This window comes from Schistocerca gregaria, chromosome 7 (assembly GCF_023897955.1).
Source record: "Schistocerca gregaria isolate iqSchGreg1 chromosome 7, iqSchGreg1.2, whole genome shotgun sequence".
Lineage (NCBI taxonomy): Eukaryota > Metazoa > Arthropoda > Insecta > Orthoptera > Acrididae > Schistocerca > Schistocerca gregaria.
This window is the reverse complement of record NC_064926.1, coordinates 181,406,957-181,426,668: the sequence shown is the minus strand read 5'-3', so window position 1 is coordinate 181,426,668 and position 19,712 is coordinate 181,406,957. Positions and strand designations below refer to the sequence as shown.

General features: G+C 42.6%; 1 protein-coding gene across 1 annotated transcript in view; it reads right to left on the bottom strand.

Annotated features, from left to right (window-relative positions):
• LOC126281222 (O-acyltransferase like protein-like) overlaps positions 1 to 19,712 on the bottom strand; it is a 289,646-nt gene that overhangs the window by 52,499 nt on the left and 217,435 nt on the right. The window contains exon 7 of the mRNA XM_049979974.1: positions 13,508 to 13,676. Within this exon, the coding sequence (XP_049835931.1) occupies positions 13,508 to 13,676 (169 nt within the window). The remainder of the gene's footprint in view (positions 1 to 13,507; positions 13,677 to 19,712) is intronic.

Below are 19,712 nucleotides of genomic sequence, written 5' to 3'. Positions count from 1 at the left end.
ACTACCATAAGGAAACTAAAGGAATTCTTGAGCCTAAACAAAGGGGCAACTCTCCTTACAAAGATGTGTGCGCATCCACAAAAGATAATGTTATGCATCTGATGGCACAGAGACGGTGTGATGTGGTACGAATTGCTTCCCCGATGTATAATCACCACAGTTGACATTTCCTGTCAACCACTGAGACGTCTTGCAGACGTAATATAAGAACAACTACCGGGAAGTCCACGTAAAGTAATACTACTTCCCGACAAAGCCCGCTCCTATTCTGTTAGACTTACAGGAGACACTACACAGGAACTGGGTTGGGAAGTCGTTCCGCACCCACTTTATTCACCTGGTCTTCCTCCCACACATTTTCACCTTTTATGCTCTCTTTTTAACAACCTTCAAGGAACTTCCTTTCTGGATGAAAATGCTAACCAATCATGGCTCGACGTGTTCTTCGCCTCAGGAGCATGTTATTTCTGCAATCGCGGAATTGAAAAGTTACTCCAGCGTCCTCAGGCAGTTTTAAATAGTGAAGGAGAATATGTTATTCGTGACCTAAGTTTCTTTTATGTGTTTATTAAACTTATGGATAAGCGCCACTAACTTATGGATCAAAACAATCGACTGCGTTGTATTAAATAAAAGACATCTAGTGCCACGCATTAAACTGTCACGAAAGTTAAGTGAAGTTCTGTTTGATAACTATTAACGAATGTTGTTGGTTATTTATTATTGTGTTAGGACATTTATGTTCTAGTGCCGCCCTATGAAGCAAATCTTTAATTAGATGCTACTGGTATGCAAACTGCACTGTTTTAATTTAACTATATTCAAAATAAGTTTTCTGCCATCGTGTTTGTCTCGGCTGCATTAATACTAACATTCAGTTACAACATCCTAACAGAGAGATATCTTAATGTGGCAAATGAAGACTCCAGATTGGGAAGTTTTTACAGTTTTTCTGCCAGTTTCGAGCAGTAGGTGAAACCTCTTCGATAGCTGTATTGCAGGGAAGAGGGTGCGTTAAAAATAGACGAGAGCGGAATGTGTTGGCTCTGACAGCCGTTCTGTCAGTCAAAATTGGTGAGTTTCGCATTGAAATGTGGTTTCAGCGAAATATTTGTCATAATAATTGCTCCATATTGAAGAAGATTAAATGAACCATTATGAAGTGTAACAGGAAGTTCGTTTCCTTGTATAGTTATTTATTTCAGTGTAGCTTATTTCAGCCTACTTTTAATGGGGTCAGAGGTACTAAATGTAGCTTCGTTTTCAGATGATATACTTATTCAGGTATGTACCCCGGTGCCGATCTTACAGATAACCTGTTACGAATATTTTGACTGTTTCAGCACCCTTTCCCCATTGTCGCATCCCACTCGACATTCCTAATCTAGACACAGAGACTCAGAGGGCCATAGACACGGGTTCACAGGTAGATGCAGTGTTTCTTGACTTCGATACAGTTCCCCACAGTCGTTTAATAAACAAAGTAAGAGCATATGGACTATCAGACCAATTGTGTGATTGGATTGACGAGTTCCTAGATAACAGAACGCAGCATGTCATTCTCAATGGAGAGAAGTCTTCCGAACTAAGAGTGATTTCAGGTGTGCCGCAGGGAAGTGTCGTAGGACCGTTGGTATTCACAATATACATAGATGACCTTGTGGATGACATTGGAAGTTCACTGAGGCTTTTTGCGGATGCCGCTGTGGTATATCGAGAGGTTGTAACAATGGAAAACTGTACTGAAATTGCAGGAGGATCTGCAGCGAACTGACGCATGGTGCAGGGAATGGCAATTGGATCCCAAAGTAGACAAGTGTAATGTGCTGCGAATACATAGAAAGAAAGATCCCTTATCATTTAGCTACAATATAGCAGGTTAGCAACTGGAAGCAGTTAATTCCATAAATTATCTGGGAGTACGCATTAGGAGTGATTTAAAATGGAATTATCGTATAAAGTTGATCGTCGGTAAAGCAGATGCCAGACTGAGATTCATTTGAAGAATCCTAAGGAAATGCCATCCGAAAACAAAGAAAGTAGGTTACAGTACGCTTGTTCGCCCACTGCTTGAATACTGCTCATCAGTATCGGATCCGTACCAGATAGGGTTGATAGAAGAGATAGCGAAGATCGAACAGAGAGCAGCGCGCTTCGTTGCAGGATCATTTAGTAATCGCGAAAGCGTTACGGATAGATAAACTCTAAAGGAAGACAGTGCAGGAGAGACGCTCAGTAGCTCGGTACGGGCTTTTGTTGAAGTTTCGAGAACATACCTTCACCGAAGAACCAAGCAGTATATTGCTCCCTCCTACGTATATCTCGCGAAGAGACCATGAGGATAAAATCAGAGAGATTAGAGCTCACACAGAGGCATACCGACAATCCTTCCCACAAACAATACGAGACTGGAACAGAAGGGAGAAACTATAGAGGTACTCAAGGTACTCTCCGCCACACAGTGTCAGGTGGCTTGCGGAATATGGATGTAGATGTAGATGTAATACTTGCCACTCAACATCTCAGCAACTCAAGTCACGAGCTGAGTGCTACGTGACATATTTCTACCTATGATTTTTCTGATTAAAACACTGTCCTCCCCCTCTCTCCTCTCCCCCCCCCCCCCCCCACACACACACCCAGTGGATCCTCTAATACCATGTGACTAAATTCTGGGTAACGGCTCCCCACTTTAATAAGAGTTAGTTTTTTAGCTTTTTTACCCATCTTAATTTTCACAACGTTATATCTTCTGAACCGTATGTTGTGCAGTGATATTAACTGTGAAGATAGATATAGTGACATATGTGGATTTAGTGTGATAAATGTGTTGCGAATAGATATATTAGTAAAAAGTCATAAATTAAAACGTCATGGCTGATGCTGAAGCTGTACTGCATAAACAGCGAAAACTGTAGTAACCGATAAAATGTTTCCTTTCATTATTTTGTAGGGACTGCCAGCGAGAAAAGTTTTGAAAGTCGTGGAAGTTATATTAAAGTTTATCAGAAATTAGTTAGTTCTTTCAGTCTCAAATACTGGATGAAAACAAACTGGGTAACTGGTGCGCCGTGAGTTATGCTAACCGAAGGTATACACGTATACACAGTTTCTAGCTTGAATACTTGACTTATTGTGTTATACCTGTGAGGTAATATTGCATCTGTCACCGAGTAAATTATAACAACATTTAAAGTCTTTGTCCTTTCACTACCAATATTTTTGCTAGTGAAAGAGATTATTGTACATGTATTCATTAAGTGATAAATGAAAATAAAAATATTACTTTTTGTTTCGTTTCCCAAATGCGGATAAGTTGCTTTATACAGTAGTGTTATTCGTAAGTACCCCCTGAAATTTCGGAAGGGGACTGCGCAAAAACCACAAGACATACAAAAAAACAGGCACACTTAAGTAGATAGAGCACCTCTCAAAATGCTTAACTCACACGACACATGACAAGTATGGTCACCGTTTGTGACGCGCAAAACACGCAAGCGCATTGTTGACAGGAATTGCACACAAAGCCGCAACCCGGTTTGCAGTACTTTTCATTGGGTTGCCTGTCTGCAGGCTCGAATTAACTGTACACGACAATATGGAGCGTACGATTTCTTTACATCTTCTCAGACGCCTGTGTCTCAGTATAACTACGTCCTGGTGCGTATTACGAATCTAAGCTTAGAGACATCTCTATACATTGATGGCCGTGTAATTTTTCTGTGCCTCTCGTAGTCTTTGTGCATACGTCTTATAAATCTACCTCTCCATTTTCAGTTGCCCCTCATAAGCAAGCGGCAATTGACACAAAGTGGTTTTACCTTTTTAGTAGTACTGATAAGATAAGATGTTCCTGCGTTAGTGATCATTCCACCTTCGCACATTCCTACCGTCTTCCTGTTGTTTTACTGTACTACGCATTCAACGAGACTGACTTCATTGAGAATACTTTTTCTTCCACAAAATCTTAGTTTCGATTATTTGTGTCGTCCACGTTGGTGGTATTTCGTACTCCATTGTCAGTGGTTTAATATCTTTGGGAAGATACGGCACTGAATGGTAGCTATTATGTGCCACTGCATTGGAATTTCAGGGTCATTATCTGTAAAGACGTGCACATTCCTCCTCGTCAACCAGTTTTCTCATCCTAACATCAGTGCAGAGCTGAGCTTTCTATGTTCTTCAGCCGTACTGCCCGGACTTCATTTTCTGTAGTACCCGGCAGTAGAAGAACTGTTAGACCGCAGGGTAATGAAATGGATTGACACGTTTCGTTTGTAAAATGGACGGAAATCATGTCTGCAACAGCACAACAACTAAGAATATATGCTTCTGTCTACTGAAATGGCAACGCCTGCCACCAGTTTATTCGACAACCCGCCAGACTTCCTAGCATCGCAGAGTAGCATAATGTCTGTGCGGATGGCGCTGGGATTCGATAGTACAAAACTTCAATAAATATCTGCTCCAGACGCTATTATTACGAAAATAGTTTTAAAGCGGAGCTCTTTGCCAGCTTTAAGTGTTTTTATATTATTATAAATGTAAGGGAACGTGTGAAGTAGGCAATCGATCGTTCACCCTCCAGCGCGGTACACATATTTCCGTTACCGCTGATTCCGCATTGCCGGGTCGCTGCCCGCGCGAGTCAGCTAGCAACGCAGAATAAAAGTGGGTATTTCTGTCGGCCGGGCGGCTGTTGTCATGAGACACCCTGCTGCGTCGTCATACACCGGGCTTCCGCGACGCGTTCGGGTCGGTAGGCTGGTAGGACACTGATCGCTTCTGAGTATGTGTGTAACGAGTTCTTAATAAAAGTTAAAGTAAATTATTCGATAGTGTTCAAATGCTGATCACCGGCTCGCCCTATGACCCTCACGCCATCATCCTGACCAGTCAAATACGTTATATAACGTTATTTTGTGTTGACCACACCCCTCTGAAGCGAAATGTTTGTGCTGCATGAGCCCTAATAGGTTGAGAAATGTTATCACTTGCAATGGGAATAGTGCTAATAAACACTAGTTTGTATCATCCTGTGTTTTATATAATTCATGTGTTATCACGGAGATTGTAACTTACGTATTGTAAGACAAAATAAACGTTTTCAGGTGACTGAAAGGAAACAGAAAGAAGCAAGAAACTGTCTACATCTGTTTTCCTTACAAATACGAATGCTATTTTTTTTCCTACTTCCGATCAGCCACGAACGTAAAATCACGTCGAAAATTCGATGAAACTTTTGGCTGATGTGTTGCGCAATATCTCTAGTATGCCGGCTGACTGTTTCACGACGCACGTTTCGGTTCTGAGTGCACCGTGGGCACTAACAGATGCTTATAGCACTAGGCTCTCCTGCCAAGTGTGATGTGCCTGCTGAAGGTCTCCGCCTGATTTTATACAGCCCACATCACTTGACCAATTGTTCATTTTATAGAGTGAACGGATAAGGAAGTGTTCTCACTTTGTTAGTAATTTTGCGTACCGTACAGTTTTTCTGTCGCTACGAGAAGCTGTGACATCATCTATTCCTTGGAATTAATATTTTGAGTTCAATTTGTTCGTTAATGGTAGCCGCAGCTGCGGCACTTTTTTAATGTAGTGAAGTGGTAAATCCCTGGTCCCAGTTATGATGTTTATTCTGGTAACTTAAATTTTACAGGGGATTTTAATTTAGCCCTTTAATGTGGTGGCTCACTAGAAACTAAATCTAATAAAATAGTCATTAAAGAACTTTGGCACGGGGCTTTGGAGGCGATCTTAAATGGCATTTAAATAATCTCAAAACTTTCACAAGAAACGGAGTCGTCATATTGTTCATAATGCAAACCATTCGATACCACAGTGCATAATAACTCATTACAACTTTCCACATGTATAGTTGTGTGCCTAACACATAATCGACTAGGTGGAGGAAATCAATGACTGACTACTTTCATAGTAAAAATTGACAGGAAAAGAAATTGCGACATTCTATATTGCATAATTTTCAAAATTATGTGCAATAACGTAATCTAAAATTATAGGAATGACGACGGTGTATATGTAACTTTATATCTTGTGAATACCCCTGATATTACACGAGCTCTCCAAGATACTAGAATTTGCCTGATAGGACAGGAACAGATGAATGTATAGCTAAACGGATAACTTAACATTTTATCTGCCGAGATAATGATACAATATTCTTGTTTTAATTTAGCGATTTGTTAATGCCGTCCTATTACTCGTTTAAATAATTGGTTAATTCTACACTGTTACTTATTTAATGAGATTTTTGAGGTATTGGGCGCGCGGCACAGTGACCTTAAATTCATACAAGGAAGACTGCAGGACAAGAGAAGCGGAAGATCACTCCCGCAGAAATCAAATAAAATAATCATGTAAATTTTCATAGCACTTGTAAATGGTTAAAAATTCTTGAAAAAGTCTCGCTGTACATGGTAAAACGTTAGTGATGCAGTACTTTATTGTTTAAATCATTAGTGATACTGTTGCAGGCTTCAAGAAAATATCATTTATGTTGGATGGAATTAAATTTGTTGTAGTGTTTGTTGACAAAAATAACTCCTGTCAGAGAGGCTATTATTCGGTCGCTCTACATGAAAATATTTCATGAGCTTAAGGTTTTCTAGGTAAAAAAGACGGCGATCTCTGTTATCGGTACTGTTGTTTATAGCATACGTCATCGCCTTACGCACAGAAAACCTATCTACTGTGTAGAGAAGCACGAAATGCGCTGTGTGCTTTACCGTCTGAGCAGTACACACAATCCGTCCTTTCTCTCATCTGCCTTACCACTGTTGTTTGAACAGCACAACAGAAAAACTTATTCCCATCGTAGAAAAATTCTTTTCTTCCACTGCATTTCAACTCCCTTCTCCAAATATTTCTGAAGCAGGAATCGGACTTTGTGATGAGAACTAAGTCCCTTATCTTGCTACAAAAGGCAATTAATGAACTGTCTGCTAAAACTGTAGTACTATCAGCCGTTGTTTCCGGGCGCACATTTTACCAGACTGCCTGTAAGTATCCTTCTTAGCAACCAGTTCCCAACTGCGGCTGGGTTACCAACATTTCTACCCCTTGGAAATGGTTCCGTCTTAATCCGTCTCTCTTGAATATTATCATTATTATTAGTACTGTCATCAGTAGTTGTAGCGGTGACAGACTTGTTACTAGTCCAGTCAGTATTTTTATTCCGGATGGCTTCAGTTATATGCAAACCTGGTTGACACCTTTATTCAAACTGTGCTATTACTGTCTTTCGTGATGTTACTATTATCATTATTATTATCATTAATATCGTTTTAACTATGAGTTTTCACGGCGGCTTTGTTGTACTGAATGTTCTCGATACAACGGTCACATTGATTCTCTACAAAACTCCGATCTCCCAACAACATCCATCGCCGTCAAGAAAATTACACATATGAAATTGACGTGTTACTTTGCACTGGGATCAGAGACTGTACTGACACCAACGAAGATACGTCAATCGCAGTATCATAGTCCAATCGCGGTGTATAATGTGGGACATCCTCTTGTGCACCGATTACTCGCTGACACACACACACACACACACGCACACACACACACACTCACACACACACACACACACACACACACACACACAATAAATTTTAAAACCTGTCGGAGACATCTGATATCTTCGTCCCACAAATAAAATAGTCACTTTGCACTGTTCCAGCCTACATTTTCTGCAGATTTCCCTTGGTTATCTGATGAAATACTTCTAATTTGGATTGTCTCTGGACAACACACAGCGTGCTGTGATCTTTGGATGAGAGAAATCCTACTTTTTAATGGGCAGAGCCTCAAACAGCTCTCTCTTCTATTGAGAGCAGAGAACTCGAAAAATGAAAAGCAAGAATTCTTGCATCTACCCTCGCACACAGAAATACACACACAAACTCACTCACACACATACACATACACACACACACACACACACACACACACACACACACACACATACACATACACACACAGGATTTTAACTACGTTTGGGCGTCTGGGTCAATGCTTTTCCTGCAATAAATTAAAATAGTTCCAATCCCATAGTTCGACTAAATTGGAGGAAGTTTGCCTTGGTTGTCAACCGAATGACGGATTGATATGCCTCTCCAATTTATTTCAATTGGGAGCCCCTCGACGCATTTCTAGCTCAGCGGTAACTCACTGAGATAACCGAAACTCCATAATGAGGGAAATCTCAAACAGCCGGCTATACTCCTTGAAGTAGAGAACGAAACCTCTAATAATAAAGAAAAAATAGTTCCATCATTGAAACTTCCTGACGGATTAAAACTGTGTGCCAGACCGAGACTCGAACTTGGGACCTTTGCCTTTCGCGGGCAAGTGCTCTACCAACTGAGCTACCCAAGCACGACTCATGACCCCTCCTCACACCTTTAATTATGCCAGTACCTCTCCTCCTACCTTCCAGACTTCACAGAAGCTCCTCTGCGAACCTTGCAGAACTAGCGCTACTGGAAGAAAGGGTATTGCGGAGACATGGCTTAGCCACAACCTAGGGGATGTTTCCAGAATGCGATTTTCACTCTGCAGTGGAGTGTGCGCTGATGTGCGCAGGTGGGCTCTGCTCTACTTATTTCTGATGTAACCTCATAGTTGCCAGATATATTTAAATAACATATATTTATTATGTTTGTGATAGTGATTACTAACTGGTTGTTTACTAATGTTTCATTAATTACAAACATTAGAAATATGTTGACGTGGTCTAAGATTTTATGGGATGCAAGACAGTTTATCAAGCATTAGCAATCCCATTACTTTATGTACCACTCTTTGAGTGATACTTTCATTGTGCTTCCAAGAATACTGTCTGTTTTTACACTGTTGATAACAATGACACATTGTAATATGATGAAATTCTAAGATATAAATTCTTCTTCTTTATTCTGCCTCTCTGATAGTGTATATTTTTGTATACTCATACAGAATATGGCACGATGTGCTTAACATTGTATTCTTAAAAGTTCTCGTATATGCATCTGTTCATTGATGTTACCTGTTTAACTTATCTCAGTCCTCACGCTACTTCTTTCATACTTGTTTGTAAGTTACTGTGAGGTCAACTGTACTTTTTTAAGAGCCATGGAATATTACATATGTATTTGTAAACATCTTATAATTTTGAGGACTTTTAGTCTACTTCAAGGAAAGATGAATCACATACTCATCTGATGTACTGCTTTCGTAAATAATGTTGTGTAATTGCTTGAGATTTTTTCTAACCTGTTTACATAACTTAAAGCGTACTTAGCGTATTTTACTGTACCCCACACTTTATGTACCACTGATGTTCGATACAACACTGGAAAATTTTCGTATAGGCTCTTTCCCATAACTGCCATATTTACTTGGAACATTGTAATCATCTGAGACTAGGACCTGTGAAGTACAGTTATGTATACCTCTCACAGAAAAAAGGTAATATTGCGTTATTCAACAATGATAATTTTAAAATTCTTGATAAAGTTTCATTGAGTCTTACGATGCAGATTTCCAACAGTTAAATTAATATTTTCAGGAATGCAAGAAATTATTTAGGAAATTTGCCACCAACTGAGCTAGAAACAAATAATATTACCAAACCTTCAAAATAATATGACAAGTGGTGAAGATTCAATTACAACATGTTTATTTAAATGGTCAGTACCATACATTATAAGAAATCTACTTTAGCTTTCTGAGAATATTTGGACAAACAGGAAAGATTCTGGACTAAACTCATGTAAGAGTGTATCATACAAAATGTTCTCAAAAATCTTCTGAACAGTGTTGAAGAATCTTTAGACAAGAAAATCGGAGAATAATAGGGTGGTTTATGAAAAATAAGATCCAGTGAAAAACATTTTGACTTAAAATCAATGATTCAGTACAGACTGTTAATCAGCAATCCTGAATACAATAATTTATTGATTTCAGAAAGCACTACAATCGGCAGACAACGTTCTAAGAAGTTAAGTATCTTGAGCGAAAGGTATGCGACAAATATCTTGAAGATTTGAAATAAAAACTGGTTTAAGTGAAAGGATTATTCATAATCCTCGTTCTGCCTTAGAAAAAAAATTAATGACATGAAATAAGAAAATGGAAAGGCTAAGAAGGAATTCGAATGCAATGATGGCATATTGCCTACCTTTCGCAGGCGATTTCGCAATACTTTTACAAAAATCTGACGCAAACAGTTATTTAGATAAATCTTGAAGAATGAACAGCCAATAAAACTGGTCTTAGAACTACTTCTGAAAAAAAAAAATTGAATAGCAAAATAAAATTTCGCCAAAATACTTAGAAACACAACTATGAAGAATTAATGAGGAAGATAATTTACATCTCTTTGAGGAACTATGCAGCTGAATGTACTATAAATATGAGCAATAAATGAAAGATCAGTAAAGTGAAAAGGGCGTAAAGTCTAACTAAAGATATTAAAAAAAAAAACACGAAACGGGAATAAAGGAGTAAGAGTCGACTCTTTACATTCACGTGGTTGCTTAACAATGATCTACACGCTAGAAAGAATGCAGGTATTTGGAAGATGGAGTATTAGAAAAATAATCGAGCTGTAACTAGAGAAAATTGAAAAAGAAGACGCACTGTGAAATCTGACGAAATACAGAGAAAAAATTACAGCTACTGGCAATGTAATAGTTAAAATTCTTTGGAAACCTTTAGGAAACGAATGAGAAGCGTCTAACATAGTAAACAAATGAATTTATAGGAAAAAGAAGTCAATAATAAAATGGACTATGGAAGAAAGAAAGGAACTAAAAATAAATATTGTCAAAGAATCGGAAATAAGAGAAAGGTAATAGGTTAATAGAAAATACGAAATTAAGAAAATTTTAAAATTAATATGAATAATAAATGATAATATAGAGAAATAATAAAGGAATACTAACACAGTTAGAAAAAGAGTACTAATGCCAGTGAAAATGAGAAGGAAAAGAGAGATTTCGGTGCTGTTCCCATTTGATCATTACGAAGACAAAAATATAAAATGAAATAAAATATGTCAAGAACCATGAAGAAATAGCATACTTTGGGCGATTCAAGATATCAGATTTTTTAAACAGGCTTTTGAACGGTGTAGACACCGTGTATTTTGCCTATAGTTTTACTGCACTGCATTGCAGTGTCTGCAGTGTATGAATCGCTAATTGCTCCGTACAGTACAACTTGCTGCGTAGCAGAAAATATTTTTCCGATATTTTTTCGTATAATTCATTGCGTTTCTCATTCTCTCTTATTTATTGCACTGCATCCATTATTTTTCTCATAATCCATCTTTGAATTACCTCTATTCTATCTAGCTTGTAGGTCATTGTTAAGCAGCCACATGAATGTAGAGAGATATTGCAAGCCTGTGTTGTAAAGAACAAAGATGCATTTCCGAACGAACATTACACAGTTCTTAACAACACAGGAACTGCCATATCTTATTTATCGCTAATTCGAGGCAGAGACTTTCAATTAAAATGTCCTCCCCTTTGCGAGAAGTACATATAATGTGTGTGCGAGAACGAGTTGTGACGCAGGAGTGACGACAGTTCGGATCTGGCTGTGAGTCGTGCACGGGTAGCCAAAGCGGTTAAGGCAACAGCTCTCGTGGGAAATCCAAATTCCAGTCCTGGTCCGACACATATTTTCACTGTCGTCGTTCAGTTATGCAGCTGATAGTTGCTCGCAGTCGTAACTGCGGATACATTTCAAGAACGTAAAGAGTCGAGCCATACCACTGTCTAACTTACGACGCACCTGTCAGTACCACTTTTGCCGTTAATAATCCGTAGTAGAAGAACTGATAGCCTTGAATGAGGGCAACATGGTAGCCAAACATCACAAATCTAATAGAAGCGTATATACACTCCTGGAAATTGAAATAAGAACACCGTGAATTCATTGTCCCAGGAAGAGGAAACTTTATTGACACATTCCTGGGGTCAGATACATCACATGATCACACTGACAGAACCACAGGCACATAGACACAGGCAACAGAGCATGCACAATGTCGCCACTAGTACAGTGTATATCCACCTTTCGCAGCAATGCAGGCTGCTATTCTCCCATGGAGACGATCGTAGAGATGCTGGATGTAGTCCTGTGGAACGGCTTGCCATGCCATTTCCACCTGGCGCCTCAGATGGACCAGCGTTCGTGCGGGACGTGCAGACCGCATGAGACGACGCTTCATCAAGTCCCAAACGTGCTCAATGGGGGACAGATCCGGAGATCTTGCTGGCTAGGGTAGTTGACTTACACCTTCTAGAGCACGTTGGGTGGCACGGGATACATGCGGACGTGCATTGTCCTGTTGGAACAGCAAGTTCCCTTGCCGGTCTAGGAATGGTAGAACGATGGGTTCGATGACGGTTTGGATGTACCGTGCACTATTCAGAGTCCCCTCGACAATCACCAGAGGTTTACGGCCAGTGTAGGAGATCGCTCTCCACACCATGATGCCGGGTGTTGGCCCTGTGTGCTTCGGTCGTATGCAGTCCTGATTGTGGCGCTCACCTGCACGGCGCCAAACACGCATACGACCATCATTGGCACCAAGGCAGAAGCGACTCTCATCGCTGAAGACGACACGTCTCCATTCGTCCCTCCATTCACGCCTGTCGCGACACCACTGGAGGCGGGCTGCACGATGTTGTGGCGTGAGCGGAAGACGGCCTAACGGTGTGCGGGACCGTAGCCCAGCTTCATGGAGACGGTTGCGAATGGTCCTCGCCGATACCCCAGGAGCAACAGTGTCCCTAATTTGCTGGGAAGTGGCGGTGCGGTCCCCTACGGCACTGCGTAGGATCCTACGGTCTTGGCGTGCATCCGTGCGTCGCTGCGGTCCGGTCCCAGGTCGACGGGCACGTGCACCTTCCGCCGACCACTGGCGACAACATCGATGTACTGTGGAGACCTCACGCCCCACGTGTTGAACAATTCGGCAGTATGTCCACCCGGCCTCCCGCATGCCCACTATACGCTCTCGCTCAAAGTCCGTCAACTGCACATACGGTTCACGTCCACGCTGTCGCGGCATGCTACCAGTGTTACAGACTGCGATGGAGCTCCGTATGCCACGGCAAACTGGCTGACACTGACGGCGGCGGTGCACAAATGCTGCGCAGCTAGCGCCATTCGACGGCCAACACCGCGGTTCCTGGTGTGTCCGCTGTGCCGTGCGTGTGATCATTGCGTGTACAGCCCTCTCGCAGTGTCCTGAGCAAGTATGGTGGGTCTGACACACCGGTGTCAATATGTTCTTTTTTCCATTTCCAGGAGTGTAGTTATTGTACCTAGTGTTGCTGGAGCTCGTAATACAGGAAGAATAACTAAAAATCGGAAAGCAACACAGCAGATGCAGCGTCTGATTTACTGGAGCAGCGCGCCGAACTGGTTGAACACAGACTCCTCAGCGTCGGCTGGCAGGGGCAGTGGCAGCGCTCACCGGCCGGTCGGCGTGCAGGTAGTTGTTGACGTGTAGCAGGTTGGTCCAGAGGTGCGCGCGGCAGTTGTCCACCTCGCGGCCCACCTTCTGCTTCCAGAGCGGGCCCGATCCCAGCCCGTAGAGACAGTAAAGCTGGAACACCAACACCGCCGCGTACGCCGGCGTCATCCTGCAACAGAAAGGCCCACTCACTGTTCTGCCGCTGATGGATTGTCTGTTGCGTACCGTTTAATGTGTGGTATACAGGAAAATTTTTTTCACCGTGTACAAACTCTAGGGACTGATCGATGAGAGGATACGGAAGAAAAACAGTGTAATGAATTTATGTCCGGAAATGCATGGATTTTATGCTAGAGACCATTTTATTAAACACACTTTTTTAAATAGACCGTACACTATACCAAGCAGCCACAGTTACAGCATGGATAGTTTCCTCCTAGAGATTGCCACTGTTCTTCATACGTCACGTCCTATCGCCCTCTCCTGCCATAGTCATTGTTAATATTGTGTCCAATTCACTTTCTTGCTGACTCTCAATGTAATGAATGTGACAGGCGCTTCAGTTTGGAACCGCGCGACCGCTACGGTCGCAGGTTCGAATCCTGCCTTGGGCATGGGTGTGTGTGATGTCCTTGGGTTAGTTAGGTTTAAGTAGTTCTAAGTTCTAGGACACTGATGACCTCAGATGTTAAGTCCTATAGTGCTCAGAGCCATTTGAACCATTTTGAACCCACCGAAAATAACCGCAGCATTCAAAGTTTGCAACATGTTTCGCCTTTTGTCCGAGACAAGTTCGCTTCAGGAAGCAGTAAATCATGAAGGACATACCCGAAATGTTGGGACACCAGACTCGGAGGAGAATGTGTTTAACTCTGGGGAAGGCGACCGCCGTGTCAGTTCCAGGCAGTTGGCTCGCCAGCCCAGAGTAAGTCCAGGCGACCACGTGGAACATTCTCCATGACAATTGTTCCTCCCCTTATTACTTACAGCATGTACAGGGCGTACTAGCGATAGACTTGCCCCAATGGGAGAAGTTTTGTCACTGATTTCTTCACCAGGCAACCACGATTCCGGAATTAGTCCCATCCACCCTATTCACAGATGAGGCCATCTTTACATGGAATATTATATTCAGTTTTCATAACAGTCATCTGTGGGTCTGTATGCAGAACCGCCATGGTATGGTGACAGTGAATCATCAGCATCTGTCCAGCCACAATGTGTGGGCCACGAAAATTGGCGAATGGCCGCTACGGTCGCAGGTTCGAATCCTGCCTCGGTCATGAGTGTGTGTGATGTCCTTAGGTTGGTTAGGTTTAAGTAGTTCTAAGGTCTAGGGGACTGATGACCACAGATGTTAAGTCCCATAGTGCTCAAAGCCATTAGAACCACGATAATTGGCGACAGAATTTTGGGACTACTCTTCCTTTCACGTCACTTAACGTGCCAGAATTATGGGCTTTTCTTGCGCTGACTTTGCCTCTCTCCCTGGAAGAAGCGCCAATGATGATTAGAATAGTTATGTGACTGCTACATTATGACGCTAGAGCCCACTTCGCCGTTAACGTCCGGAAGCATCTCAATCGTGTGTTCCTTGGTTCGATGGATCGGACGAGGATGTCCAGTTGCACGGCCTCCTCGTTCACCAGATCTTAGCCCGTGCGATTTCTGATTATCGGGACATCTCAAAAGTATCGTGTATGCCGAGCCCATTCCAGATGTGGAGACACCGGAGCAGCGTATTCTTGTTGCCTTTGACATTGTTCAGATGCAGCCTGGCCGAAGTGAACGTATGAGACAGAACGTGCTATGGCGCGTACACGCATGCGTTGAGGCACATGGAAATCAGTTTCAACACATACTGTAACTATGACTGCATGGTACAGCGTGTATTAGATCCCAGTCCCTAATACAATGTGTGACTGAATGAATGGTTTCTAGCATGGAAACCATGCATTTCGGGACATAAGTTCATTAGACCTGTTTTGTTCCGTATCCTCCCATCGATCAATCCATATACTTTGTACACAGTGGAAAAACAGTATATTCCAGTCAGCCTTGCCAAGCACATTTTGTAAATACATGATGGCAAATGTACTTTAACCACTTTCAGTCTGCAACTGCTCCTGGCAGATTAAAACTGTGTGCCAGACTGGGACTTGAACATGCAACCTTTTCCTTACGCAGGAAAGTGGGCTACAGACTGAGCTACCCACACACGACTCGCGTCGCACTTCACAGCCTTTTTTACACCAATACTTCTTCTCGTACCTAGCATACTTTACAGAAGTTCTCCTGTTTGCCTCACGGACTAGCACTCTTGAAAGAAAGGATGTTAGGGAGACACGGATTAGCCACGGCTTGGAACTGTTCTTCTACAATGGCTACTGATTAAATTAGTGCAACACTCGTCATAAAAATAGCAACACGATTGAAGATGGCATGCATCGAACTTCAAATGGCCATTAAGTGTAATACGTACTAGGATGTATAAATGGCAACCGTTTCAGGGACACCGCAGGAAACAGGTATGGGTAACGCCATCTACATTTTATACACATATCAAAAAAGGTTTTGTGTCACCTCGGTTCGGAGATTTCCGGAACTGGGACAGAAAATTAGAAGAGAGATCAACTTCAACATCATTTCCGCCCATTTTATTGCTCATAGAAATGAACGTTTGGCGTCATTGGCCGGGAGGCCCCTTGTGGGGCAGGTCCGACCGTTTATTGCTCATGAAAACCACACATTGCATGTTGTACCCACATACAGCGAGACTTCCAGAGGTGGTGGTCCAGACTGCTGTACACACCGGCACCTCTAATACCCCACAGCACGTCCTCTTGCATTGATGTATGACTGTATTCGTCGTGGCATACTATCTACAAATTCATCAAGGCACTATTGGTCCAGATTGTTCCACTCCTCAACGCCGACTCGGCGTAGATCCCTCAGGGTGGTAGGTGGATCACGTCGTCCATACACAGCCCTTTTCAGTCTATCCCAGCCATATTCAATAGGGTTCATGTTTGCACAGCATGGTGGCCACTCTAGTCGATCGATGTCGTTATCATGAAGGAATTCATTCACAAGATGTGCACGATGGAAGCGCGAATTGTCGTCCATGAAGACGAATGTCTCTCCACCTTGCTGCAGTCGCTGGACAGTGTTGTTATCGCGTGCAGCCTGACCGCGTTGCCCCCAAACACAACTCCGACGATTGTCTGGTTGAAGTCAGAACGTGATGCCAAATCTGATCGGTCCATTCGGCATGTTGTTGTGCCCATCTGTACCGCGTTGCATGGTGTCGTGATTGCAAAGATGGACCTCTTCATGGACGTCGAGAGTGAAGTTGTGCGTCATGCAGTCTCTTCCGCACAGTTTCAGTTGTAACACGACGTCCTGTGGCTACAAGACAAGCATTATTCAACATGTTAGCCTTGCTGTCGGGGTTCCTCCGAGCCATAATATGCAGGTAGCGTTCATCCACTGCAATAGTAGCCCTTGGGCGGCCTTAGCGAGGCATGTTATCGACAGTTCCTGGATCTCTGTACCTCGTCCATGTCCGAAAAACATTGCTTTGAATCACTCCGAGATACCTGGACACTTCTCTTATTCAGAGCCCTTCCTGGCACAAAGTAACAATGCGTACGTGATGGAAGCGCTGTATTGACCGTCTAGGCATGGTTGAACTACAGACAACATAAGCCGTGTACCTTCTTCCTGCCGGCCGCGGTGGTCTTGCGGTTCTAGGCGCTGCAGTCCGGAACCGCGGAACTGCTACGGTCGCAGGTTCGAATCCTGCCTCGGGCATGGATGTGTGTGATGTCCTTAGGTTAGTTAGGTTTAAGTAGTTCTAAGTTCTAGGGGACTGATGACCTAAGATGTTAAGTCCCATAGTGCTCAGAGCCATTTGAACCTTCTTCCTGGTGGAATGACTGGAACTGATCGGCTGTCGGACACCCTCCGTCTAATAGCCGCTGTTCATTTTGGGCGGGTTTAGTGACATCTGTGAACTGTCAAAAGGCTTGTGTCTGTGATACAATATCCACAGTCAACGTCTATCTTCAGGAGTTATTGGAACCGGGGTGATGAAAAACTGTTTTTGTTTTGTGTATGTGAGGGAAGACTGCGCAGCGAATTTTTCATTCAGAAATCGTAATTGAATACTTGCTGCTTGCGAGAAGTTCATGCTATGTCTTTTGTAAGAAGGAGAGCCGTACACCATATACGTCAAAATGCTACGGCAGCAAGATCGCAGCGTAGCTCACTAAAATCGGTATCTTTAGACGGCGTGAGTGCAACACAGATGGATACACAGCTTCCTCGCAGTACCATTACGTGAAGGGTAAAAGTACTGGTAAAAGTACTGGGCATTTAGACACTAACACTTAATGGCTATAAGCAGTACACCCTGGTTGCTGGTGATGTGAACTGACAGACGCCAACTAAAATAGCGTCTGAGGTAGTAACTGAGGTAACTGCGACTGACTCTGTTTACCACTGGGTTGACTGATTGACTGACTGTGCTCTCCGGTCCGCAGCGGCGATCTAAATACTTTAGGTCTAGAGGGCGTTGGCGGCATTGGCCATTGCGAATCATTCTTTTGCCTCTCTCCTGATAGGCGCGCTTGTTCCAGCGACAGGTTACACAGGCATGCTGAGAGCAAATCGAAGAAAGACGAAAGGAATAATAAGTTCCAGAAATGAGAACAACGGGAAACTTCCCCTCATGACCGATGGTCGCAAAGTTGATAAAGTTAAGGAGTCCTGTTAACTAGGCAGCAAAATAACCAATGATGGATGGGGCAAGGAGGACATCGAAATGAGACTAGCACTGGCAAAAAGAGCACTCCCAGCCAAGAGAAGTCTACTAGTATCAAGCATAGACCTCAATATGAGGAAGAAATTTCTGAGATTGTACATTTGGACTGCAGTATGGTACGGTAGTGAAACATGGACTGTGGGAAAACTGGAACAGAAGGGAATCAAAGCATTTTTGATGTGGTGCTATAGATGAATGTTGAAAATTATGTGGACTGATAAGGTAAGTAATGAGGAACTTCTGCGCGGAATCGGAGAGGAAATGAAAATATGGGAAACGCTGACAAGAAGACGGAACAGAATGATTGGAAATTTATTAAGACATCAGGGAATAACTTCCATTGTACTAGAGCGAGCGGTAGAGGGTAAAACAGTAGAGGAAGACAGAGATACATCCAGCATATAATTGAGGAAATTGGTTGCAAGTGCTACTCTGAGATGAAAAGGGTTGTACAGGAGAGGATCTCATGGCGGGCCGCGACCAGTAGAATACTGAAGAAAAAAAAAGAAGGGACAGAGAAAAAAACGTGCTTGTGCCGTTTAAAAAAAAGTTAAGTGGTGTTCGTTCTCCTTTATGGATTATGTACTCCTATCCGCTGTATGAGCCCGTGAGACCGATGCGTCCCTGGCCAATATTGCATTCACATTTTGTCTCATTTCGGAAATATATGAGGTGAAAGACTTGGGTGGGATACTCTGCATAACATACATTGTACAACAAAATTAAGACATCACTTCATCGAAACTTTGTAACATTCTCCGATTGCAGCGAGTAAGCTTTGGATCTGCCTCAAAGGTGCCTACAGTCTTCCTCTGTACTGGTGCAAAGGCGTGGCGCCCCGCGACATCACATTCGGGCTCAGCGACTCTTCAAACAGCAAGGTATCGACACATACGAAAGAACGGCCATCTCTCAGCACTTCGTGTCCACGATGGTGCTGGACAGAGTTGTTGTTAAATCTATTGCCAATATGGCATCATTAACCAACCTTACCAGTCACATGAACTTGTGAACTGTGGCCCTTTTATCGCAGATGTTGACACCTTGTGTTTGAAGTGTGGCCGAGCCTGAGGGTAACGTCGCAGAGCGCAATTTCTTTGCACCATTGCAGAGAAAGATTGTAGACAACATGCAGCCAAATTTCAAACTTATGCGTTGCAATGGGAGATAATTACAGTGTTCCGAAAAGTAATCCTTTAATTACTTGCACAATTTAGATAGATATTTCATATAGATTATCTGCTTACAAAAACACAAAAAGATATTTATGCGCCTTAAGATTTTGAAATAATTACGAAATAAAAGAAATCATGTAGAAACTGCAATGTTGTCAACTCTCAAATATTCGAAAGCATCAGCTGAGAGCTCTCGTCGTAAGTA